The sequence below is a fragment of the Zonotrichia leucophrys genome, chromosome 24 (assembly GCF_028769735.1).
Source record: "Zonotrichia leucophrys gambelii isolate GWCS_2022_RI chromosome 24, RI_Zleu_2.0, whole genome shotgun sequence".
Lineage (NCBI taxonomy): Eukaryota > Metazoa > Chordata > Aves > Passeriformes > Passerellidae > Zonotrichia > Zonotrichia leucophrys.
Genome location: NC_088193.1, coordinates 3,494,022 through 3,518,618, shown reverse-complemented (window position 1 = coordinate 3,518,618; position 24,597 = coordinate 3,494,022). Strand labels below are relative to the sequence as shown.

The 24,597-nt window shown below is 40.0% G+C and overlaps 1 protein-coding gene across 1 annotated transcript in view; it reads right to left on the bottom strand.

Annotated features, from left to right (window-relative positions):
- JHY (junctional cadherin complex regulator) overlaps positions 1 to 20,194 on the bottom strand; it is a 35,348-nt gene extending 15,154 nt beyond the window's left edge. The window contains exons 1-3 of the mRNA XM_064732083.1: positions 20,086 to 20,194; positions 16,302 to 16,684; positions 9,436 to 9,904 (exon numbers count right to left, since the gene is read on the bottom strand). Of these exons, the coding sequence (XP_064588153.1) occupies positions 9,436 to 9,904; positions 16,302 to 16,648 (816 nt within the window). The 5' untranslated portion in view covers positions 16,649 to 16,684; positions 20,086 to 20,194. The remainder of the gene's footprint in view (positions 1 to 9,435; positions 9,905 to 16,301; positions 16,685 to 20,085) is intronic.
- Between the last annotated feature and the right edge of the window lie 4,403 nt (positions 20,195 to 24,597).

The window sequence follows — 24,597 nt, the reverse complement described above, 5'->3', positions numbered from 1 at the left end:
GAAATAAACTTTTTTTAATCTACAAAACTGCAGGAAATTCAAATTTTAGTCTCTATTTTTTGTCCCAAACCATCCTGCTGGGTATTTTAGTGGAAGTGTGACCGTGAGAGGAATCTCTGCTCCACCCCAGAGTGGTGCCACAGGAAAAGCTGGAAAAAGCCAATAATGGGGCTGAAAATAATGGGAATAAAGTCAGGAATAAAGTCTGGAATTCACAGAGCAGCCAAAACAAGCTCACAAACAAGGAGAGCTCCAATAACCACGGCTGCAAATTTATTTAGAGCAAGTTTTTGGAATTTGTGCAGTCATCACTGTATAAGGATGAGTGATCCCCTTGTAAATATAGCAAGAATTGATTTTTTTTGAAATAAACTTTTTTTTAATTACTCCATAAAGATGAGTACATCTCCCTTGTAAATATAGCAATAATTGATTTTTTTGAAATAAACTTTTAAAAATCACGGCACAAATGGGAGTACATTCCCCTTGTAAATATAGCAAGAATTGATTTTTTTTGAAATAAACTTTTTTTTTTTAATCACTCCATAAAGCTGAGTACATTCCCCTTGTAAATATAGCAATAATTGATTTTTCTTGAAATAAACTTTTAAAAATCACTGCACAAATGGGAGTAAATTCCCCTTGTAAATATAGCAAGAATTGATTTTTTTCTTGAAATAAACTTTTTTTAATCTACAAAACTGCAGGAAATCCAATTTTTAGTCTCTATTTTTTGTCCCAAACCATCCTGCTGGGTATTTTAGTGGAAGTGTGACCGTGAGAGGAATCTCTGCTCCACCCCAGAGTGGTGCCACAGGAAAAGCTGGAAAAAGACAATAATGGGGCTGAAAATAATGGGAATAAAGTCAGGAATAAAGTCTGGAATTCACAGAGCAGCCAAAACAAGCTCACAAACAAGGAGAGCTCCAATAACCACGGCTGCAAATTTATTTAGAGCAAGTTTTTGGAATTTGTGCAGTCATCACTGTATAAAGACGAGTGAATTCCCCTTGTAAATATAGCAAGAATTGATTTGTTTTCTTGAAATAAACTTTTTTTTAATCACTCCATAAAGATGAGTACATCTCCCTTGTAAATATAGCAAGAATTGATTTTTTTCTTGAAATAAACTTTTTTTAATCTACAAAACTGCAGGAAATCCAATTTTTAGTCTCTATTTTTTGTCCCAAACCATCCTGCTGGGTATTTTAGTGGAAGTGTCACCGTGAGAGGAATCTCTGCTCCACCCCAGAGCGGTGCCACAGGAGAAGCGACAATGGGAAGATATTTATGACCAAAAGATAAAAGATATTTATGAATTACTATATTATGAAAATCATGAATGGAAAAAACAACGTGGCAAGCTGAGTCTCTCATTTTGGGGGTAAGAGATGAAGGCAGAAGGAAAAGGTAGGGAGGGTTTATTACTGAGTTTATGGTCGATCTCATGGCTCCAAATTCAACGTAAATCCCTGGAAAAAAAATTCACAAGAAAATTAAAAAATACCACGGAGGTTTTTGCTGAGCTGTGGACGGACAGAATAAAATGTTTTTGGTGGAACCAAGTGCCTGAGTGCATGCATGGAGTGCTGGGCAGGTAAAACATACTTCTACATTATCTCTTTGAAAGAGGAACAGGACACAACCTCTGCCAGCAATTTTTTTTTCCCCTTCTTTTTTTCCCTTTTTTTTTTTTTTTTTTTTTTTTTGTGAACCATTCTATTAATACCAATCAAATCGAGCAAATGATCAAATGAAATTGCATTTTGAGAATCATAAGCTGTGTAATGCCTATTCTGTTAAATTGAGGCCCGTAATTGCTTCTCCACTGAAAAGATACAACAAAGGCAGCAATCATGGCATGTCATTATCCCAGACTGGCAAACCAGCCTTTGCAGGGAGGACTTCAAAGCCTTCAGCTTCTCCAATTGCATTTGGCTGCTATTGTTGGAGCCCAGGCAATCTTGATGAGGTGTTTACACCGAGGGAAGGCTCGGTGCACACACAGTCTGAGTGCCTTGCTCTAGAGCCATTAAAAAATTGTACATTATGTTCCTGGCTTTGAAGTGAGGGCCCTGGAGGTAGGAAAGCAACCGGGATTGAGCACAGCTGAGCTGGCTCGGGCCGCTGCTGCTCCTCTCAAAGAGCTGCTTTAGGAGTATAAAATGCAGTATAAAATGCTGTAGGAATTAGGAAATGTACAGATCAGCACGGGTTTGTGGTGTGCTTTGGGAAATCTGTAAATGTAAATCTTGCACAACGAGGCTGGAAGTGTTTTAACTCAGTTGTGCCCTCAGAGCAAACACCATTTCATTGCCACAACCCCAGCAGTGAGCAGATCAATAAATTCAGCTCCAACCCTCTGCAAAACCCAGAATGATCAGTTTAGGAAGCACAGCTGGATTGCTGACATGTGGCTCATCTGTTCCTTGGTGGTTTTGCACTTTTGGACAGAGTTTTCCAGGTGAGGTGACCAAAGTGGCCACCATTGTCCCCTCAGGGCCTTTGTCACAAGACTGAGCCATGGATATCTGCTCAGGAATCGGTAAATGAACTGCCAATTAACAGTAAATTAATCAGTAACTTCTTCAGGATCTCAGGATCTTTTTCTAGAGCCATTAAAAAATTGTACATTATGTTCCTGGCTTTGAAGTGAGGGCCCTGGAGGTAGGAAAGCAACCGGGATTGAGCACAGCTGAGCTGGCTCGGGCCGCTGCTGCTCCTCTCAAAGAAACTCATCATGGGCTGCTTTACGAGTATAAAATGCAGTATAAAATGCTGTAGGAATTAGAAAATGTACTGAGTTTGTGGTGTGCTTTGGGAAATCTGTAATCTGTAAATGTAAATCTTGCACAACAAGGCTATTTTAACTCAGTCGTGCCCTCAGAGCAAACACCATTTCATTGCCACAACCCCAGCAGTGAGCAGATCAATAAATTCAGCTCCAACCCTCTGCAAAACCCAGAATAATCAGTTTAGGAGGCACAGTTTGATTGCTGACATGTGGCTCATCTGTTCCTTGGTGGTTTTGCACTTTTTGGACAGAGTTTTCCAGGTAGGGTGACCAAAGTTGCCACCATATCCCCTCAGGGCCTTTGTCACCCCTTCCAAAAAACTGAGACACGGATATGTGCTCAGGAATCAGTAAATGAACTGCCAATTAACAGTAAATTAATCAGTAACTTCTGCAGGATCTCAGGATCTTTTTTTCTAGAGCCATTAAAAAATTGTACATTATGTTCCTGGCTTTGAAGTGAGGGCCCTGGAGGTAGGAAAGCAACCGGGATTGAGCACAGCTGAGCTGGCTCGGGCCGCTGCTGCTCCTCTCAAAGAGCTGCTTTAGGAGTATAAAATGCAGTATAAAATGCTGTAGGAATTAGGAAATGTACAGATCAGCACGGGTTTGTGGTGTGCTTTTGGAAATCTGTAAATATAAATGTAAATCTTGCAGAACGAGGCTGTTTTAACTCAGTCGTGCCCTCAGAGCAAACACCATTTCATCGCCACAACCCCAGCAGTCAGCAGATCAATAAATTCAGCTCCAACCCTCTGCAAACCCCAGAATAATCAGTTTAGGAAGCACAGCTGGATTGCTGACATGTGGCTCATCTGTTTCTTCACATCCTTGGTGGTTTTGCACTTTTGGACAGAGTTTTCCAGGTGAGGTGACCAAAGTGGCCACCATTGTCCCCTCAGGGCCTTTTTCACCCTTCCAACAAGACTGAGCCATGGATATCTGCTCAGGAATCAGTAAATGAACTGCCAATTAACAGTAAATTAATCAGTAACTTCTTCAGGATCTCAGGATCTTTTTCTAGAGCCATTAAAAAATTGTACATTATGTTCCTGGCTTTGAAGTGAGGGCCCTGGAGGTAGGAAAGCAACCGGGATTGAGCACAGCTGAGCTGGCTTGGGCCGCTGCTGCTCTTCTCAAAGAAACTCATCATGGGCTGCTTTACGAGTATAAAATGCAGTATAAAATGCTGTATGAATTAGAAAATGTACTGAGTTTGTGGTGTGCTTTGGGAAATCTGTAATCTGTAAATGTAAATCTTGCACAACAAGGCTGTTTTAACTCAGTCGTGCCCTCAGAGCAAACATGATTTCATTGCCACAACCCCAGCAGTGAGCAGATCAATAAATTCAGCTCTAACCCTCTGCAAAACCCAGAATAATCAGTTTAGGAAGCACAGTTTGATTGCTGACATGTGGCTCATCTGTTCCTTGGTGGTTTTGCACTTTTGGACAGAGTTTTCCAGGTGAGGTGACCAAAGTGGCCACCATTGTCCCTCAGGGCCTTTGTCACCCCTTCCAAAAAACTGAGACACGGATATGTGCTCAGGAATCAGTAAATGAACTGCCAATTAACAGTAAATTAATCAGTAACTTCTGCAGGATCTCAGGATCTTTTTCTAGAGCCATTCAAAAATTGTACATTATGTTCCTGGCTTTGAAGTGAGGGCCCTGGAGGTAGGAAAGCAACCGGGATTGAGCACAGCTGAGCTGGCTCGGGCCGCTGCTGCTCCTCTCAAAGAAATTCATCATGGGCTGCTTTACGAGTATAAAATGCAGTATAAAATGCTGTATGAATTAGGAAATGTACAGAGTTTGTGGTGTGCTTTGGGAAATCTGTAAATGTAAATCTTGCACGACGAGGCTGGAAGAGTTTTAACTCAGTTGTGCCCTCAGAGCAAACACCATTTCATTGCCACAACCCCAGCAGTGAGCAGATCAATAAATTCAGCTCCAACCCTCTGCAAAGCCCAGAATGATCAGTTTAGGAAGCACAGTTTGATTGCTGACATGTGGCTCATCTGTTCCTTGGTGGTTTTGCACTTTTGGACAGAGTTTTCCAGGTGAGGTGACCAAAGTGGCCACCATTGTCCCCTCAGGGCCTTTTTCACCCTTCCAACAAGACTGAGCCATGGATATGTGCTCAGGAATCAGTAAATGAACTGCCAATTAACAGTAAATTAATCAGTAACTTCTGCAGGATCTCAGGATCTTTTTTTCTAGAGCCATTAAAAAATTGTACATTATGTTCCTGGCTTTGAAGTGAGGGCCCTGGAGGTAGGAAAGCAACCGGGATTGAGCACAGCTGAGCTGGCTCGGGCCGCTGCTGCTCCTCTCAAAGAAACTCATCATGGGCTGCTTTACGAGTATAAAATGCAGTATGAATTAGGAAATGTACAGAGTTTGTGGTGTGCTTTGGGAAATCTGTAAATGTAAATCTTGCACAACGAGGCTGGAAGTGTTTTAACTCAGTTGTGCCCTCAGAGCAAACACCATTTCATTGCCACAACCCCAGCAGTGAGCAGATCAATAAATTCAGCTCCAACCCTCTGCAAAACCCAGAATAATCAGTTTAGGAAGCACAGTTTGATTGCTGACATGTGGCTCATCTGTTCCTTGGTGGTTTTGCACTTTTGGACAGAGTTTTCCAGGTGAGGTGACCAAAGTTGCCACCATTGTCCCCTCAGGGCCTTTGTCACCCCTTCCAACAAGACTGAGCCATGGATATCTGCTCAGGAATCAGTAAATGAACTGCCAATTAACAGTAAATTAATCAGTAACTTCTGCAGGATCTCAGGATCTTTTTTTCTAGAGCCATTAAAAAATTGTACATTATGTTCCTGGCTTTGAAGTGAGGGCCCTGGAGGTAGGAAAGCAACCGGGATTGAGCACAGCTGAGCTGGCTCGGGCCGCTGCTGCTCCTCTCAAAGAAACTCATCATGGGCTGCTTTACGAGTATAAAATGCAGTATAAAATGCTGTAGGAATTAGGAAATGTACAGATCAGCACGGGTTTGTGGTGTGCTTTGGGAAATCTGTAAATGTAAATCTTGCACAACGAGGCTGGAAGAGTTTTAACTCAGTTGTGCCCTCACAGCAAACACCATTTCATTGCCACAACCCCAGCAGTGAGCAGATCAATAAATTCAGCTCCAACCCTCTGCAAACCCCAGAATAATCAGTTTAGGAAGCACAGTTTGATTGCTGAAATGTTGCTCATCTGTTCCTTGGTGGTTTTGCACTTTTGGACAGAGTTTTCCAGGTGAGGTGACCAAAGTGGCCACCATTGTCCCCTCAGGGCCTTTTTCACCCCTTCCAACAAGACTGAGCCATGGATATGTGCTCAGGAATCAGTAAATGAACTGCCAATTAACAGTAAATTAATCAGTAATTTCTGCAGGACCTCAGGATCTTTTTCTAGAGCCATTAAAAAATTGTACATTTTGTTCCTGGCCTTGAAGTGAGGGCCTTGGAGGTAGGAAAGCAACCGGGATGGAGCACAGCTGAGCTGGCTCGGGCCGCTGCTGCTCCTCTCAAAGAAACTCATCATGGGCTGCTTTACGAGTATAAAATGCAGTATAAAATGCTGTATGAATTAGGAAATGTACAGTGTTTGTGGTGTGCTTTGGGAAATCTGTAAATGTAAATCTTGCACAACGAGGCTGGAAGTGTTTTAACTCAGTTGTGCCCTCAAAGCAAACACCATTTCATTGCCACAACCCCAGCAGTGAGCAGATCAATAAATTCAGCTCCAACTCCCTGCATATTCCAGAATGATCAGTTTAGGAAGCACAGTTTGATTGCTGACATGTGGCTCATCTGTTCCTTGGTGGTTTTGCACTTTTGGACAGAGTTTTCCAGGTGAGGTGACCAAAGTTGCCACCATTGTCCCCTCAGGGCCTTTGTCACCCCTTCCAACAAGACTGAGCCATGGATATCTGCTCAGGAATCAGTAAATGAACTGCCAATTAACAGTAAATTAATCAGTAACTTCTGCAGCATCTCAGGATCTTTTTCTAGAGCCATTAAAAAATTGTACATTATGTTCCTGGCCTTGAAGTGAGGGCCCTGGAGGTAGGAAAGCAACCGGGATTGAGCACAGCTGAGCTGGCTCGGGCCGCTGCTGCTCCTCTCAAAGAAACTCATCATGGGCTGCTTTACGAGTATAAAATGCTGTAGGAATTAGGAAATGTACAGAGTTTGTGGTGTGCTTTGGGAAATCTGTAAATGTAAATCTTGCACAACGAGGCTGGAAGAGTTTTAACTCAGTTGTGCCCTCAAAGCAAACACCATTTCATTGCCACAACCCCAGCAGTGAGCAGATCAATAAATTCAGCTCTAACCCTCTGCAAACCCCAGAATGATCAGTTTAGGAAGCACAGCTGGATTGCTGACATGTGGCTCATCTGTTCCTTGGTGGTTTTGCACTTTTGGACAGAGTTTTCCAGGTGAGGTGACCAAAGTTGCCACCATTGTCCCCTCAGGGCCTTTGTCACCCCTTCCAACAAGACTGAGCCATGGATATGTGCTCAGGAATCTGTAAATGAACTGCCAATTAACAGTAAATTAATCAGTAATTTCTGCCTGTCCTGCAGCAGATCCAGGGGTGGCTGCCAGCAGGTGCTGATGCCACTCATGGAATCACAAATTATGGAATGTTTTGGTGGGAAGGGACCTCAAATCCTGTCCCATGGGCAGGGATATTCTACACCAGCCCAGGCTGCTCCAAGCCCTGTCGTGGAACATTTCCAAGGATGGGAATTCCACAACTTCCCTGTAATTTGTCAAGGTCATGAAGAAACTTTCCTACACCCCCTGTGCCTGCTGTGTCACCTCTCTTTCGTCCATTTCAGTGAAATAATCTTATCTCACAACCCTGATTTTAACTGATTCCTTCTTCTATTCCATATTTTTAAACAGTGCACAATGAAGTCCTGATCCCTGGCTCCAACACTTCGGAAAGATTTCCAGAATTCCCTGAATAGCAAACATAATCATATCAACACAGCTCTAATTAGCATCCATCCACACTCATTATTTTTACCATCAACCAAATTAGAAGAAAAAAAAAAAAAAAAAAAAAAAAAGTGCTCTTAATAGATCTACTAGAGAAAAAAATCCAGTCCATGATTCCTGCCTGGAATGAAGGCAGAAAATTCCCTCTGAGGTTGTGTCAACTCTTCATTAGCCTTGGCAGAGGTGACACCTGGAGCTCCCCAAGGTGACAATTTTCTATGTGGAGTCATTCAGTGACCCCCCAGTTCCCATTATGCATAATAAATAGCAAGGAAAAGCAATGAACTCGTTTCTAACGGTTCATTAGGAAGTGTAATTACATTTCCTCTGGAAGCTTGCCGCAAGGTGGCTGAGACTGAGCAAAGTCAGAACTTCAGGATGTGCAAAGTCAGAATTTCCACCGTGTCCATCGGTCAGAACTTCTTGTCACTAATGATTACTTTAAAGGCCAGCTTTAAACATCCAAATTCAGTGCTTTTATAGATAGATTTCATCTGAAAAATTCTAAATTTATAAAATTTAAAATTCTAAAATTCTAAATTCAATGATTAAATTCTCTCAAAAAGGAAGTCAGAACTTCCAGGCTTGGCATAGTCAGAACTTCTTGTCAGTAATAATTACTTTAAAAGCCACAAGATGCCAGCTTTAAACATCTAAATTCAGTGCTTTTATAAATGTATTTATATATAATATTTATCAATTTATATAAATGTAAAATTTCTAAATTTATAAAATTTAAAATTCTAAAATCATAAATTCAATTAATAAATTCTCTAAAAAAGGAAGTCAGAACTTCCACACTATGCATGGTCAGAACTTCCAAACTGTGCATGGTCAGAACTTGTCACTAATAATTACTTTAAAAGCCAAAAGATGACAGCTTTAAACATCCAAATTCAGTGCTTTTATAGATAGATTTCATCTGAAAAATTCTAAATTTATAAAATTTAAAAGTCTAAAATTATTAATTCAATGATTAAATTCTCTCAAAAAGGAAGTCAGAACTTCCAGACTGTGCATAGTCAGAATTTCTTGTCACTAATAATTACTTTAAAAGCCACAAGCTGACAGCTTTAAACATCCAAATTCAGTGCTTTTATAAATGTATTCATCTATAATATTTATCAATTTATATAAATGTAAAATTTCTAAATTTATAAAATTTTTAAATCTATAATAATTATTAATTCAATGGATTAAATTCCTCTCATAAATATGGAAGTCAGAAATCTATTCAATAACTATGCATGATAATAACCAAGAATTCCAGACTGTGTAAAGTCAGAATTTCTTGTCACTAATAATTACTTTAAAAGCCACAAGCTGACAGCTTTAAACATCCAAATTCAGTGCTTTTATGGATAGATTTCATCTGAAAAATTCTAAATGTATAAATTCTAAATTTATAAAATTTAAAATTCTAAAATTCTAAATTCAATGATTAAATTCTCTCAAAAAGGAAATCAGAACTTCCAGACTGTGTAAAGTCAGAATTTCTTGTCACTAATAATTACTTTAAAAGCCACAAGCTGACAGCATTAAACATCCAAATTCAGCAATTTTATAGATAGATTTCATCTGAAAATTCTAAATGTATAAAATTTAGGGAATTTCTACATTTACCCACCTGCCCTTGAAGAACTTGCTGCTTTTTATTGTGCAGCTCAAGGTAGGAATTGATCCTCTCGGACTGTCCCAAAGTCCGTTTGTTCTTTTTCACAAAGTTTTTTTTGGCTCTTTGGGGTGGATCCTGCTGGTTCTGAGGAGGAAAAGCGTGGCCAGGATTATTTTTGCAATGAAATCCATCCGCAGGTTCCTCCCTTTTGCTTTGTGGCCCATCAGCTTTGGCGCTGGCCACGTTTGCTCCATGAAATGTGAATAATTCTGGATCAATCTCTGGGAGTGAATCCTGGCTCTGGTGATTGTCCTCTGAGGAGCCATCAGAATGGAGATAAAATGAATCCACTGAAAAGTCCCCACTGCTTCCTCCAAAAATCTGGGGTGCCTTCTCTGCCTCAAAAAAATCTCCTTTTTTTGCATTCTTCCAATGAGGATTGTACCTCAGGCTGGAATATTTGTCCACAGGCTGTTGATTCCTAATTAAAAAAAAACCAAAAACCAAATTATTTCTGTATAAATTGTACAAATTCTGTATTATTTCAGTGCAAATTCTGTATTATTTCAGTGCAAACTGATGTCTTGTTGTGGCCAAATGAATTATTTCAGTAATTCATCAGACTTTTATCAAAGATTTTTGGTAGAAAATTTAGGCAGGAATTCCTCTCCCTTTTTAATTCCCATCATCAGTGAATGATAAATTCTAACACTCAGATCACAGTGGGATACAATCATTATCTTAAATTTGGCATGGAAATTTTTAAATCTTTGTAGAATCAGTGAAAAGGTGAAATGATAAATTGCATTGTTCTGTTGTCTCCTTAAACATGACACAGTCTCCAAAAGGCAATTTGTGTTGTTCCTTCTCCAAAGGCTCTGCTGAGTGAAATAAAAGTGAAATTCTTGGTAAAATCAGATTTCAAGTGTCCTTTTGAGACTGTCCAAACAAGCTCTGTGTTCTTATTTTCTCTCCTCATTCCTGCGAAACATCCTGATGCTTTGATTAAAAAACTCCTTCTAGAAAAGATTTTTAAATAACCTGGTTGATTCCTATTAAAGAAATCTGCTGGATTCCTCAACCTGTGGCCTTGTTAATGATATTAAAAGAAATAAATAATTTATCCATCCTTTCTCAACGAGCTACATGCCTCTGCCTATATTTCTATTTATTTTCAACGTAATTTTTTCTACCCTGCACCTGCAGCACAACCCTGGGGTTGCCACTGAAACTTGGTTGATTCCTATTAAAGAAATCTGCTGGATTCCTCAACCTGTGGCCTTGTTAATGATATAAATAAATAAATAAATAAATAAATAAAGAATTTATTCATCCTTTATCAATGAGTTACATGGCTCTACCTATATTTCTATATATATTTAACACAGTTTTTTCATCTCTGGACCTGCAGTACAGCCCTGGGCACATTTACAGCCACTGAAACCTGGTTGATTCCTCAGATTCTTCAGCTCCTGTTACACAAATCTGCTGGATTCCTCAACCTGTGGCCTTGTTAATGATATTTAAAAAATTTGAATAATTTATTAATCCTCTCTCAATGAGCTACATGTCTCTGCCTATATTCCTATTTATTTTTAACACAATTTTTTCTTTCCTGGACCTGCAGCACAGCCCTGGGCACATTTACAGCCACTGAAACCTGGTTGATTTCTATTAAAGAAATCTGCTGGATTCCTCAACCTGAGGCCTTGATAATTATATTAAAAAAAAAAAAAAAACTTTTATTAATCCTCTCTCAATGAGCTACATGTCTCTGCCTATATTCCTATTTATTTTTAACACATTTTTTTCTTTCCTGGACCTGCAGCACAACCGTGGGGTTGCCACTGAAACTTGGTTGATTCCTATTAAAGAAATCTGCTGGATTCCCCAACCTGTGGCCTTGTTAATGATATAAATAAATATATAAATAAATAAATAAATAAATAAATATTTTATTCATCCTTTATCAATGAGTTACATGGCTCTACCTATATTTCTATGTATATTTAACACAGTTTTCTCATCTCTGGACCTGCAGCACAGCCCTGGGCACATTTACAGCCACTGAAACCTGGTTGATTCCTATTAAAGAAATCTGCTGGATTCCTCAACTTGTGGGCTTATTAATGATATAAATAAATAAATAAATAAATAAATAATTTATTCATCCTTTATCAATGAGTTACATCGCTCTACCTATATTTCTATATATATTTAACACAGCTTTTTCATCTCTGGACCTGCAGCAACAGCCCTGGGCACATTTACAGCCACTGAAACCTGGTTGATTCCTATTAAAGAAATCTGCTGGATTCCTCAACCTGAGGCCTTGATAATTATATTAAAAAAAAAACAAAAACTTTTATTAATCCTTTCTCAATGAGTTACACGCCTCTGCCTATATTTCTATTTATTTTCAATATATTTTTTTCTTTCCTGGACCTGCAGCACAGCCCTGGGCACATTTACAGCCACTGAAACCTGGTTGATTCCTATTAAAGAAATCTGCTGGATTCCTCAACCTGTGGCCTTGTTAATGATATAAATAAATAAATAAATAATTTATTCATCCTTTCTCAATGAGTTACATGGCTCTACCTATATTTCTATATATATTTAACACAGCTTTTTCATCTCTGGACCTGCAGCAACAGCCCTGGGCACATTTACAGCCACTGAAACCTGGTTGATTCCTATTAAAGAAATCTGCTGGATTCCTCAACCTGAGGCCTTGATAATTATATTAAAAAAAAAACAAAAACTTTTATTAATCCTTTCTCAATGAGTTACACGCCTCTGCCTATATTTTTATTTATTTTCAATATATTTTTTTCTTCCCTAGACCTGCAGTACAGCCCTGGGCACATTTACAGCCACTGAAACCTGGTTGACTTCTATTAAAGAAATCTGCTGGATTCCTCAACCTGAGGCCTTGATAATTATATTAAAAAAAAAAACCAACATTTTATTAATCCTTTCTCAATGAGTTACACGCCTCTGCCTATATTTCTATTTATTTTCAATATATTTTTTTCTTCCCTAGACCTGCAGCACAACCCTGGGGTTGCCACTGAAACCTGGTTGATTCCTATTAAAGAAATCTGCTGGATTCCTCAACCTGTGGCCTTGTTAATGATATAAATAAATAAATAAATAAATATTTCATCCTTTATCAATGAGTTACATGGCTCTACCTATATTTCTATATATTTTTAACACAGTTTTTTATCTCTGGACCTGCAGTACAGCCCTGGGCACATTTACAGCCACTGAAACCTGGTTGATTCCTATTAAAGAAATCTGCTGGATTCCTCAACCTGAGGCCTTGATAATTATATTAAAAAAAAAAAAAAAAACAACCTTTTATTAATCCTTTCTCAATGAGTTACACGCCTCTGCCTATATTTCTATTTATTTTCAATATATTTTTTTCTTCCCTAGACCTGCAGTACAGCCCTGGGCACATTTACAGCCACTGAAACCTGGTTGATTCCTCAGATTCTTCAGCTCCTGTTACACAAATCTGCTGGATTCCTCAACCTGTGGCCTTGTTAATGATATTTAAAAAATTTGAATAATTTATTCATCCTTTCTCAATGAGCTACACGCCTCTGCCTATATTCCTATTTATTTTTAACACAATTTTTTCTTTCCTGGACCTGCAGCACAGCCCTGGGCACATTTACAGGCACTGAAACCTGGTTGATTCCTATTAAAGAAATCTGCTGGATTCCTCAACTTGTGGGCTTATTAATGATATAAATAAATAATTTATTCATCCTTTATCAATGAGTTACATGGCTCTACCTATATTTCTATATATTTTTAACACAGTTTTTTATCTCTGGACCTGCAGTACAGCCCTGGGCACATTTACAGCCACTGAAACCTGGTTGATTCCTATTAAAGAAATCTGCTGGATTCCTCAACCTGAGGCCTTGATAATTATATTAAAAAAAAAAAAAAAACTTTTATTAATCCTTTCTCAATGAGTTACACGCCTCTGCCTATATTTTTATTTATTTTCAATATATTTTTTTCTTCCCTAGACCTGCAGTACAGCCCTGGGGTTGCCACTGAAACTTGGTTGATTCCTATTAAAGAAATCTGCTGGATTCCTCAACTTGTGGGCTTATTAATGATATAAATAAATAAATAAATAAATAAATATTTTATTCATCCTTTATCAATGAGTTACATGGCTCTACCTATATTTCTATGTATATTTAACACAGTTTTCTCATCTCTGGACCTGCAGCACAGCCCTGGGCACATTTACAGCCACTGAAACCTGATTGATTCTTCAGTTCCTGTTACACAAATCTGCAGGATTCCTCAACCTGTGGCCTTGTTAATGAAATAAAAAATTAAATCATTTATTCATCTTTTCATGCCTCTGCCTATATTACAAGTGGCTCCAAATAACAAAATAATCCGTTTTTCTTTGCTTTCCAGGTGGGCACGGCTGCCATGGTCTCCTGGAGCTGATTTCCACCAGGGGAAATCTCATTATTCCCATCTGCAGGTAAACAGCACGAGGTGAGGCTGCTGGGAAGCGAGTCCAGAAATATGTGAGCTAATTGCCATGATTGAAACGGCCCGGGATAATGCTAAAGAGCCCCTTTGTGCTGAAATGTGTGCACAGAACCCGATGGTGGGGCTCAGCCCGGGTCACCGAGATGAGTGTGAAGAGCTCCTTCATCCCTCATCACAGACGGACAAAAAGGGCACCTTTGATTGCTCCTGGGGAGCTGGGATGGACCCGGCGCTGCTCAACAAAAGTGTGCTGAGCACACAACAGCTGCAGCATTTCCTCTTCAAATTCCCAGCCTGGTAATGGATGTGGAGAGGGGGTTTACATGTGGATGTGCCGCGATATTCGCTCGGCTTAATGGACTGCGCTGGAGTGCTCACTGGGCTGAGTTCAAACAAAATAAAATCAAATTTCCATTTAATGAAGAGCCTCACATTCAGCGCAGTATTCAGTCCAAAAAAATTACTAAAAATTAGAGCGTGTTTCTAGTACAATTAACATCATTTGCACTCACAATAAAATATTCAATAACTGGCCATTTTGCTTGTTGAGGAGGTGAATAAAAGCATGCTATTAATCATTTAGCCTTCATTTGTTTGTCATTTCATTTTAAGTAGACTATTAAATTGAAACTGCACGTTGTTATTACTTGGGGTTTAATGTAATCCCTTTAAACTCAAGAATTATTCCCAATTTATCCAGGGTTAAACCTTCCGTGCATATGACAGGATATTCAATTTTATTTTATTTTATGCACCCAGTTAATGCCTTCTGAAGGCAGGGTTAAACCTTCCGTGCATATGACAGGATATTCAATTTTATTTTATTTTATGCACCCAGTTAATGCCTTCTGAAGGATGTTTCAACGCGGCCTTGAGGAACAACAAGAGGACACAGTCTCAAGCTGCACCAAGGGAGATACAGGCTAGAATTAAGGAGGAAGTTTTTCACAGAAAGAGTGGTCAAACACTGGAATCATCTACCCAGGGAGGTGGTGGAGTCACCATCCCCTGAAGAGTTTAAAAAAAGACTGGATGTGGCACTGGGTGCCATGATCTAGTTGAGGTGTTAGAACATGGGTTGGACTCGATGATCTTAAAGGTCTCTTCCAACCTAGAAATTCTGTGATTCTGTGATCTAGCTGAGGTGTTAGAACATGGGTTGGACTCAAAGATCTCAAAGGTCTCTTCCAACATAGAATTTCTGTGATTCTGTGATTTAATTGAGGTGTTAGAACATGGGTTGGACTCGATGATCTTAAAGATCTTGTCCAACCTAGAATTTCTGTGATTCTGTGATTCTGTGATCTAATTGAGGTGTTAGAACATGGGTTGGACTCGATGACCTTAAAGGTCTCTTCCAACCAAGAATTTCTGTGATTCTGTGATCTAGTTGAGGTGTTAGAACATGGGTTGGACTCAATGATCTTAAAGGTCTCTGTCACCTCAGTTTTTTAAGATTTTCTAAGCCTTCTGATGTTGACATTCTTGTAGTGAACTTTCTCACACACTTTCTGTAAATAACTCATTGTTTTTCATTCCTTTATGGAGGAGGAGAGAGTTGATGGACTGTTGGTTTGACCAGTGTCACTGGAGAGGTGTCACTGTCACCTTCCAATCCACTGTCACTTGTGTAAAACTATAAATATTGGAGTCAGAGAATAAAACTTCCCTTTTTTCCCTTCACCTTGAGAGTCGTGGTGTGCTTGTGTTCTCTCGTGTCCTTCAGCGACTGTCTCTTCCAACCTAGAATTTCTGTGATTCTGTGATCTAGATGAGGTGTTGGAACATGGGTTGGACTCGAAGATCTTAAAGGTCTCTTCCAACCTAGAAATTCTGTGATTCTGTGATTCTGTGATCTAATTGAGGTGTTAGAACATGGGTTGGACTCGATGACCTTAAAGGTCTCTTCCAACCTAGAATTTCTGTGATTCTGTGATTCTGTGATCTAGTTGAGGTGTTAGAACATGGGCTGGACTCGAAGATCTCAAAGGTCTCTTCCAACCTAGAAATTCTGTGATTCTGTGATTCTGTGATTCTGTGATCTAGTTGAGGTGTTAGAACATGGGTTGGACTCGATGATCTTAAAGGTCTCTTCCAACCCAGAATTTCTGTGATTCTGTGATTCTGAGATCTAGTTGAGGTGTTAGAACATGGGTTGGACTCGATGATCTTAAAGATCTTGTCCAACCTAGAAATTCTGTGATTCTGTGATCTAGTTGAGGTGTTAGAACATGGGTTGGACTCGAAGATCTCAAAGGTCTCTTCCAACCTAGAATTTCTGTGAACACCAGATTAAAAACACCAGAATTATTTTGCTCCACTCAAGCTTTGTGCCTTACCTGCCACAAATCTTCGCTTTTCTTTTCTCTTTTGCGTCGCGCTCAGCTCCTTCCTCTGCAGAGCTCGTCTCCTCCAGGCTGTCCCCATCCACGCTGTCCCCGTCCGGGCTGTCCCCACGCTCGTGCCCTGCCAGCCCCTGGTTCTGCTGGAACTCCCTCTGCTTTTCCAGGCCCTCCGAGGCAGAATCCTGGGAATCCTCGGCGCTGGAGGCAGAGCTGCTCTCCCCGGCCCAGCGGGCAGCCTGGAACTCGGGCGGCACCAGGGTTTTTGGGGGCACCTGGATGCTGCTCTGGGGGTGAGTGAGCGGGGAAGGGACCGAGAGGAATCTCATGGTGGGAGGGTTCATCCCCTGCCTGGCACCGCTGGGTCACCCAGCCCTGCGCTGGAGAACACAGGAAATATTGTAATCATATTGGTAAAACTGCATTTCGTTTGGAGAACACATAAAGCATGTTAATAGGATTTAGATAATATTTAAATAATATTTAAATAATATTTAAAAACTGCATTTCGTTTGGAGAACACATAAAACATTTAAATAATATTTAAAAACTGCATTTTGTTTGGAGAACATAAAACATTTAATAATATTTAAATAATATTTAAATAATATTTGTAAAACTGCATTTTGTGTTTGGAGAACATAAAACATTTGATAATATTTAAATGATATTTAAATAATGTTTAAAAACTGCATTTTGTTTGGAGAACACATAAAGCATGTTAATAGGATTTAGATAATATTTAAATAATATTTAAATAATATTTAAATAATATTTAAATAATATTTAAAAACTGCATTTTGTTTGGAGAACACATAAAGCATGTTAATAGTATTTAGATAATATTTAAATAATATTTAAATAATATTTAAAAACTGCATTTTGTTTGGAGAACACATAAAATATTTTAATAATATTTGTAAAACTGCATTTTGTTTGGAGAACATAAAACATTTGATAATATTTAAATAATATTTAAATAATATTTTAAAACTGCATTTTGTTTGGAGAACACATAAAGCATGTTAATAGTATTTAAATCATATTTAAATAATATTTAAATAATATTTAAATAATATTTTAAAACTGCATTTTGTTTGGAGAACACATAAAATATTTAAATAGTATTTAAAAACTGCATTTTGCTTGGAGAACACATAAAGCATCCTAATAGTATTTAAATAATATTTAAATAATATTTAAATAATATTTTAAAACTGCATTTTGCTTGGAGAACATAAAACATTTGATAATATTTAAATAATATTTAAAAACTGCATTTTGTTTGGAGAACACATAAAGCATGTTAATAGTGTTTAAATAATATTTAAATAATATTTAAAAACTGCATTTTGTTTGGAGAACACATAAAGCATGTTAATAGTATTTAAATAATATTTAAATAATATTTAAAAACTGCATTTTGTTTGGAGAACACATAAAACATTTAATAATATTTAAATAATATTTAAGTAATACTTAAATATTTTGCAATAATTTATGCATTTTCTTTGGAGAATACATAAAATATTTGATAATATTTAAATTATATTTAAATCATATTTAATCATATTTAAAAACTGCATTTTGCTTGGAGAACACATAAAGCATGTTAATAGTGTTTAAATAATATTTAAATAATATTTTAAAACTGCATTTTGTTTGGAGAACACATAAAATGCATTTCAACAATACTTCAAAACTGCATTTTGTTTGGAGAACACATAAAGCATGTTAACAGTATTTAGATAATATTTAAATAATATTTAAATAATATTTAAAAACTGCATTTTGTTTGGAGAACACATAAAACATCCTAATAGTATTTAAAAACTGTATTTTGTTTGGAGAACACAGAAAATATTTTAATAATATTTATAAAACTGCATTTTGTTTGGAGAACACATAAAGCATGTTAATAGTATTTAAATAATATTTAAAAACTGCATTTTGCTTGGAGAACACATAAAACGTTTGATAATATTTAAATCATATTTAAATCATATTTAAATCATATTTAAAAACTGCATTTTGCTTGGAGAACACATAAAACATTCTAATGATACTTAAAAACTGCATTTTGTTTGGAGAACACATAAAACATTTTAATAGTATTTAAAAACTGCATTTTGCTTGGAGAACACATAAAGCATGTTAATAGTGTTTAAATAATATTTAAATAATATTTAAAAACTGCATTTTGTTTGGAGAACATAAAACATTTGATAATATTTAAATAATAGTTAAATAATATTTTAAAACTGCATTTTGTTTGGAGAACACATAAAATGCATTTCAACAATACTTCAAAACTGCATTTGGTTTGGAGAACACATAAAGCATGTTAATAGTGTTTAAATAATATTTAAATAATATTTAAAAACTGCATTTTTTTTGGAGAACATAAAACATTTGATAATATTTAAATAATATTTAAATAATATTTGTAAAACTGCATTTTGTTTGGAGAACACATAAAGCATGGTAATAGTATTTAAATAATATTTAAATAATATTTGTAAAACTGCATTTCGTTTGGAGAACACATAAAGCATGCTAATAGTATTTAAATAATATTTAAATAATATTTAAAATCTGCATTTTGCTTGGAGAACATTCTAATAGTATTTAAAAACTGCATTTTGCTTGAAGAAAACATAAAACATTTAATAATATTTAAATAATATTTAAATAATATTTAAAAACTGCATTTTGTTTGGAGAATACATAAAATATTTGATAATATTTAAATGATATTTAAATAATATTTGTAAAACTGCATCTTGTTTGGAGAACACATAAAGCATGTTAATAGTGTTTAAATAATATTGAAATAATATTTAAAAACTGCATTTTGTTTGGAGAACACATAAAGCATGTTAATAGTGTTTAAATAATATTTAAGTAATATTTAAAACTGCATTTTCCTTGGAGAAAACATAAAACATTTGATAATATTTAAATAATATTTAAAAACTGCATTTTGTTTGGAGAACATAAAACATTTAATAATATTTAAATAATATTTAAATAATATTAAATAATATTTAAAAACTGCATTTTGCTTGGAGAACACATAAAACATTCTAATGATACTTAAAAACTGCATTTTGTTTGGAGAACACATAAAATATTTTAATAGTATTTAAAATCTGCATTTTGCTTGGAGAACATTCTAATAGTATTTAAAAACTGCATTTTGCTTGGAGAACACATAAAATGCATTTTAATAATATTTAGAAACTGCATTTTATTTGGAGAATACATAAAACATTTGATAATATTTAAATATTACTTAAATAATATTTAAACATATTTAAAAACTGCATTTTATTTGGAGAACACATAAAACATTGTAATATTTAAAAGCTGCATTTTGTTTGGAGAACACAGAGAACATTTTAATAATATTTAAAAGCTGCATTTGGGTGCTACCATTGGCTTAGGCTCAGAATTTGACCTCCTATTGTTCAAACAATTCTCTATTCTCATCTGATTTTCCTTTATTCCCACTGATTTTCCTTTAAGCAATAATGTCGAGATCTCAGAGAATTTACTGCTATGAAACCTCAACTATTGGCGATAATATTAATAAATAATACAAAACCACCTTGGGGCAAAGAAAATTAAACTGAGGCAAAGCATCTGCTAATTCTGGGAGTTAAAATGAATTTTGTTTGTTCTCTTTGTGCAACTTTAGACCCTCTGGCCATGTAAAACCAGCAGAAGGTGGCACAGGGAGAGCTGGAGCTGTGTGTGAATAGGATGGGAATTTCTTTACACTCAGCTGAAGTGTTCAGGAGTTGTTTGCACTTCCAGGTGTTCCCCAGGTGAGGTGGGAGGGAGGAAAAGGAGAGTTCAGTGCTGAGATTCCTGTGCTGAGAATTCTGTGCTGAATTTTCTGTGCTGAGATTTCTGTGCTGAGATTTCTGTGCTGAGATTTCTGTGCTGAGATTTCAGTGCTGAGATTTCTGTGCTGAGATTTCTGTGCTGAGATTTCTGTGCTGAATTTTCAGTGCTGAGCTTTCTGCACTTTCTGGGCTGAGATTTCAGTGCTGAGATTCCTGTGCTGAGATTTCTGTGCTGAGCTTTCTGTGCTGAGATTTCTGTGCTGAGAATTCTGTGCTCAGATTTCTGTGCTGAATTTTCTGTGCTAGATTTCTGTGCTGAGATTTCTGTGCTGAGATTTCTGTGCTGAGATTTCTTTGCTGAATTTTCAGTGCTGAGCTTTCTGTATTTTCTGGGCTGAGATTTCTGTGCTGAGATTTCTGTGCTGAATTTTCTGTGCTGAGATTTCTGTGCTGAGCTTTCTGTGCTGAGAATTCTGTGCTCAGATTTCTGTGCTTTGCTGTTCTGTACTGACCTGCTCTTTGCTGAGATTTCTGTGCTGAGAATTCTGCGCTGAATTTTCAGTGCTGAGATTTCAGCACTGACCTTTCTGTGTTGAGATTTCAGTGCTGAGATTTCTGTACTGAGATTTCTGTGCTGAATTTTCTGTGCTGAATTTTCTGTGCTGAGATTTCTGTGCTGAGATTTCTGTGCTGAATTTTCTGTGCTGAGCTTTCTGTGCTGAGATTCCTGTACTGAAATTTCAGTGCTGAGATTTCTGTGCTGAGAATTCTGTGCTGAGATTCCTGTGATGAGATGTCAGTGCTGAGATTCTGTGCTGAGCTGCTCTGTGCTGAATTTTCTGTGCTGAATTTTCTGTGCTGAGATTTCTGTGCTGAGAATTCTGTGCTGAATTTTCTGTGCTGAGAATTCTGTGCTGAATTTTCTGGGCTGAGATTTCTGTGCTGAGAATTCTGTGCTGAATTTTCAGTGCTGAGATTTCTGTGCTGAGATTTCTGTGCTGAATTTTCTGTGCTGAATTTTCTGTGCTGAGAATTCTGTGCTGAGATTTCTTTGCTGAATTTTCAGTGCTGAGATTTCTGCACTGAGCTTTCTGTGTTGAGATTTCAGTGCTGAGATTCCTGCACTGAGATTTCCGTGCTGAGATTCCTGCACTGAGATTTCTGTGCTGAGATTTCCGTGCTGAGCTGTTCTGTTCTCAGATGTGCACCAGTGCCAGCACACCTGGCACCAGACGTGCACAGGCAGTGTCACCTCAGCCCCTGGGGATAAAGAATTTTGGATTTTTTACCCTGAGATCGCCCTGCAGGCAGCTCTGACACCTGGACTGTCCCCTGTGTCCCCTGCTCCCACCAGGGCAGCCCTGGGATGGGCAGGGAATGGGGAATCTCCTGGCCTGGAGCAGACCTCAGTCCCCAGAGGAAAGCCACTGTGTCCCCAAGGCCTCCCCTGTCCCCAGCCCCAGTCCCCTCTCCTGTGTCCCTTCTGTCATGTCCCTCACCCAGTCCTGTCCCCTGTCCCCAGTGTCCTCACCCACTCCCAATCCCACACTCCCTGTCCCCACTCCCTGTCCCCAATCTCCTGTCTTGGTCCCCCATCCCCATCTCCTCTCTCCTGTCCCCTGTCCCAGTTCCCTGTCCCCTTTCCCTCACCCCCTGTCCCTGTTCCCATGTCCATTGTCCCAGTCCCCTTCAGCCCTGGTCCCCTCTTCCATGTCCCTTACCTGGTCTGCTGTCCCTGATCCTGCCTCCCTGTCCCCTCATCACTGTCCCCTCTCCCAGTCCCCCATTCCCTGGTGCCCTGTCCCGTGTCCCTGTCCCTGCTGTTCCCGTGTCCCTGTTCTGTGTCCTTGTCCGGTGTCCCATTCCCATGTCCCTGTCCCTCTCACCGCCGTTCCCTTGTCCCTATCCCGTGTCCCTGTCCCGTGTCCGTGTCCCTGTCCCTGTCCCGTGTTCCTATCCTGTGTCCCTATCCGGGGTCCTTGTCCCTGTCCCTGTCCCTGTCCCTGTCCCTGTCCCTGTCCCTGTCCCTGTCCCTGTCCCTCTCACCGCAGTTCCCGTGTCCCTATCCCATGTCCCTGTCCCGTGTCCGTGTCCCTGTCCCTGTCCCGTGTTCCTATCCTGTGTCCCTGTCTCGTGTCCCTGTCCTGTCCCTGTCCCTGTCCCTGTCCCTGTCCCTGTCCCTGTCCCTGTCCCTCTCATCGCAAGTTCCCGTGTCCCTGTCCCTGTCCCTGTCCCTCTCATCGCAGTTCCCGTGTCCCTGTCCCGTTCCCGTGTCCCTGTCCCGTGTCCCTGTCCCTGTCCCTTGTCCCTCTCACCGCCGTTCCCTTGTCCCTATCCCGTGTCCCTGTCCCGTGTTCCTATCCTGTGTCCCTATCCCGGGTCCTTGTCCCTGTCCCGTGTCCCTATCCCGTGTCCCTGTCCCGTGTCCCTATCCCGTGTCCCTGTCTCGTGTCCCTGTCCCTGTCCCGTGTTCCTATCATGTATCCCTATCCCTGGTCCTTGTCCCTGTCCCTGTCCCTCTCACCGCCTGTCCCGTGTCCGTGTCCCGTGTCCCTGTCCCGTGTCCCGTGTCCCTGTCCCGTGTCCCTCTCACCGCCGTTCCCGTGTCCCTGTCCCGTTCCCATGTCCCTGTCCCTCTCACCGCCGTCCCCGTGTCCCTGTCCCCTGTCCCTGTCCCGTGTCCCTGTCCCTTGTCCCTCTCACCGCAGTTCCCGCGTCCCTATCCCGTGTCCCTGTCTCGTGTCCCTGTCCCTGTCCCGTGTTCCTATCCTGTGTCCCTATCCCGGGTTCTTGTCCCTGTCCCTGTCCCTCTCACCGCCTGTCCCGTGTCCCTGTCCCATGTCCCTGTCCCTCTCACCGCCGTTCCCGTGTCCCTGTCCCGTGTCCCTGTCCCGTGTTCCTGTGTCCCTATCCCGGGTCCTTGTCCCTGTCCCTTGTCCCTCTCACCGCAGTTCCCGCGTCCCTATCCCGTGTCCCTGTCCCGTGTCCCTGTCTCGTGTCCCGTGTTCCTATCATGTATCCCTATCCCTGGTCCCTGTCCCTGTCCCTCTCACCGCCGTTCCCCTGTCCCTGTCCCTGTCCCTGTCCCTGTCCCTGTCCCTGTCCCTCTCATCGCAAGTTCCCGTGTCCCTATCCCGTGTCCCTGTCCCTCTCACCGCCGTTCCCGTGTCCCTGTCCCGTGTCCCGTGTCCCTGTCCCGTTCCCGTGTCCCTGTCCCGTGTCCCTGTCCCATTCCCATGTCCCTGTCCCTCTCACCGCCTGTCCCGTGTCCCTATCCCGTGTCCCTGTCCCGTGTCCCTGTCCCGTGTCCCTCTCACCGCCGTTCCCGTGTCCCTGTCCCGTGTCCCTGTCCCGTGTCCCTGTCCCTGTCCCGTGTTCCTATCCTGTGTCCCTATCCCTGGTCCTTGTCCCTGTCCCTGTCCCTCTCACCGCCTGTCCCGTGTCCCTCTCACCGCCTGTCCCGTGTCCCTGTCCCTGTCCCTGTCCCGTGTTCCTATCATGTATCCCTATCCCTGGTCCTTGTCCCTGTCCCTGTCCCTCTCACCGCCTGTCCCGTGTCCGTGTCCCGTGTCCCTGTCCCGTGTCCCGTGTCCCTGTCCCTCTCACCGCCTGTCCCGTGTCCCGTGTCCCTGTCCCGTGTCCCTGTCCCGTGTCCCGTGTCCCTGTCCCGCCGTGCCGGGCCGGGCCCGTTCCGGGCCGTGCCGCGCTGTCCCCGTTGCCACGGCAACCCCGCGGACGCCGGCCGCACCCACCGGGGCGGGGGGAGCGCGGATCCCCCCCTCCCGCGGGCGCTGTGGTAGCGCCCGGGAGCAGCCGCGCTCCACTGAAACCTGGAATTATTTCTAGTGAAAAATGGAATTATTTCCATTGGAAACTGCAATTATTTCCATTGAAACATGGAGTTATTTCATTTCCATTGGAAACTGCAATTATTTCCATTGAAACATGGAGTTATTTCCAGTGGGAAACGGAATTATTTCCATTGGAAAACAGAAGTATTTCCATTGAAACATGGAATTACTTCCACTGAAAAATGGGATTATTTCCGCTGAAACATGGAGTTATTTCCACTGAAAAATGGGATTGTTTCCATTGAAACGTGGAATAATTTCCACTGAAACGTGGAATTACTATTTCCACTGAAACATGGAATTATTCCATTGGAAGCATTACATTATTTCCACTGAAAAATGGAATTATTTCCACTGAAACATGGAATTATTTCCTCTGAAAAATGACAAAAATAATTGTAATTGACACTTAAATAAATCAATATTCTGGGATTCTGCAAATGGCAAAAAATCGCTGTAATTCACATTTAAATGTAAATCACCATTCTGTGATTGTGCAAATGACAAAAATATTTGTAATTCATATTTCCTTTATTTTAGGGATTGGATTTTACCCTTCTGGAGCAAGAAGGGCTCCTGGAAAGCCCTGGA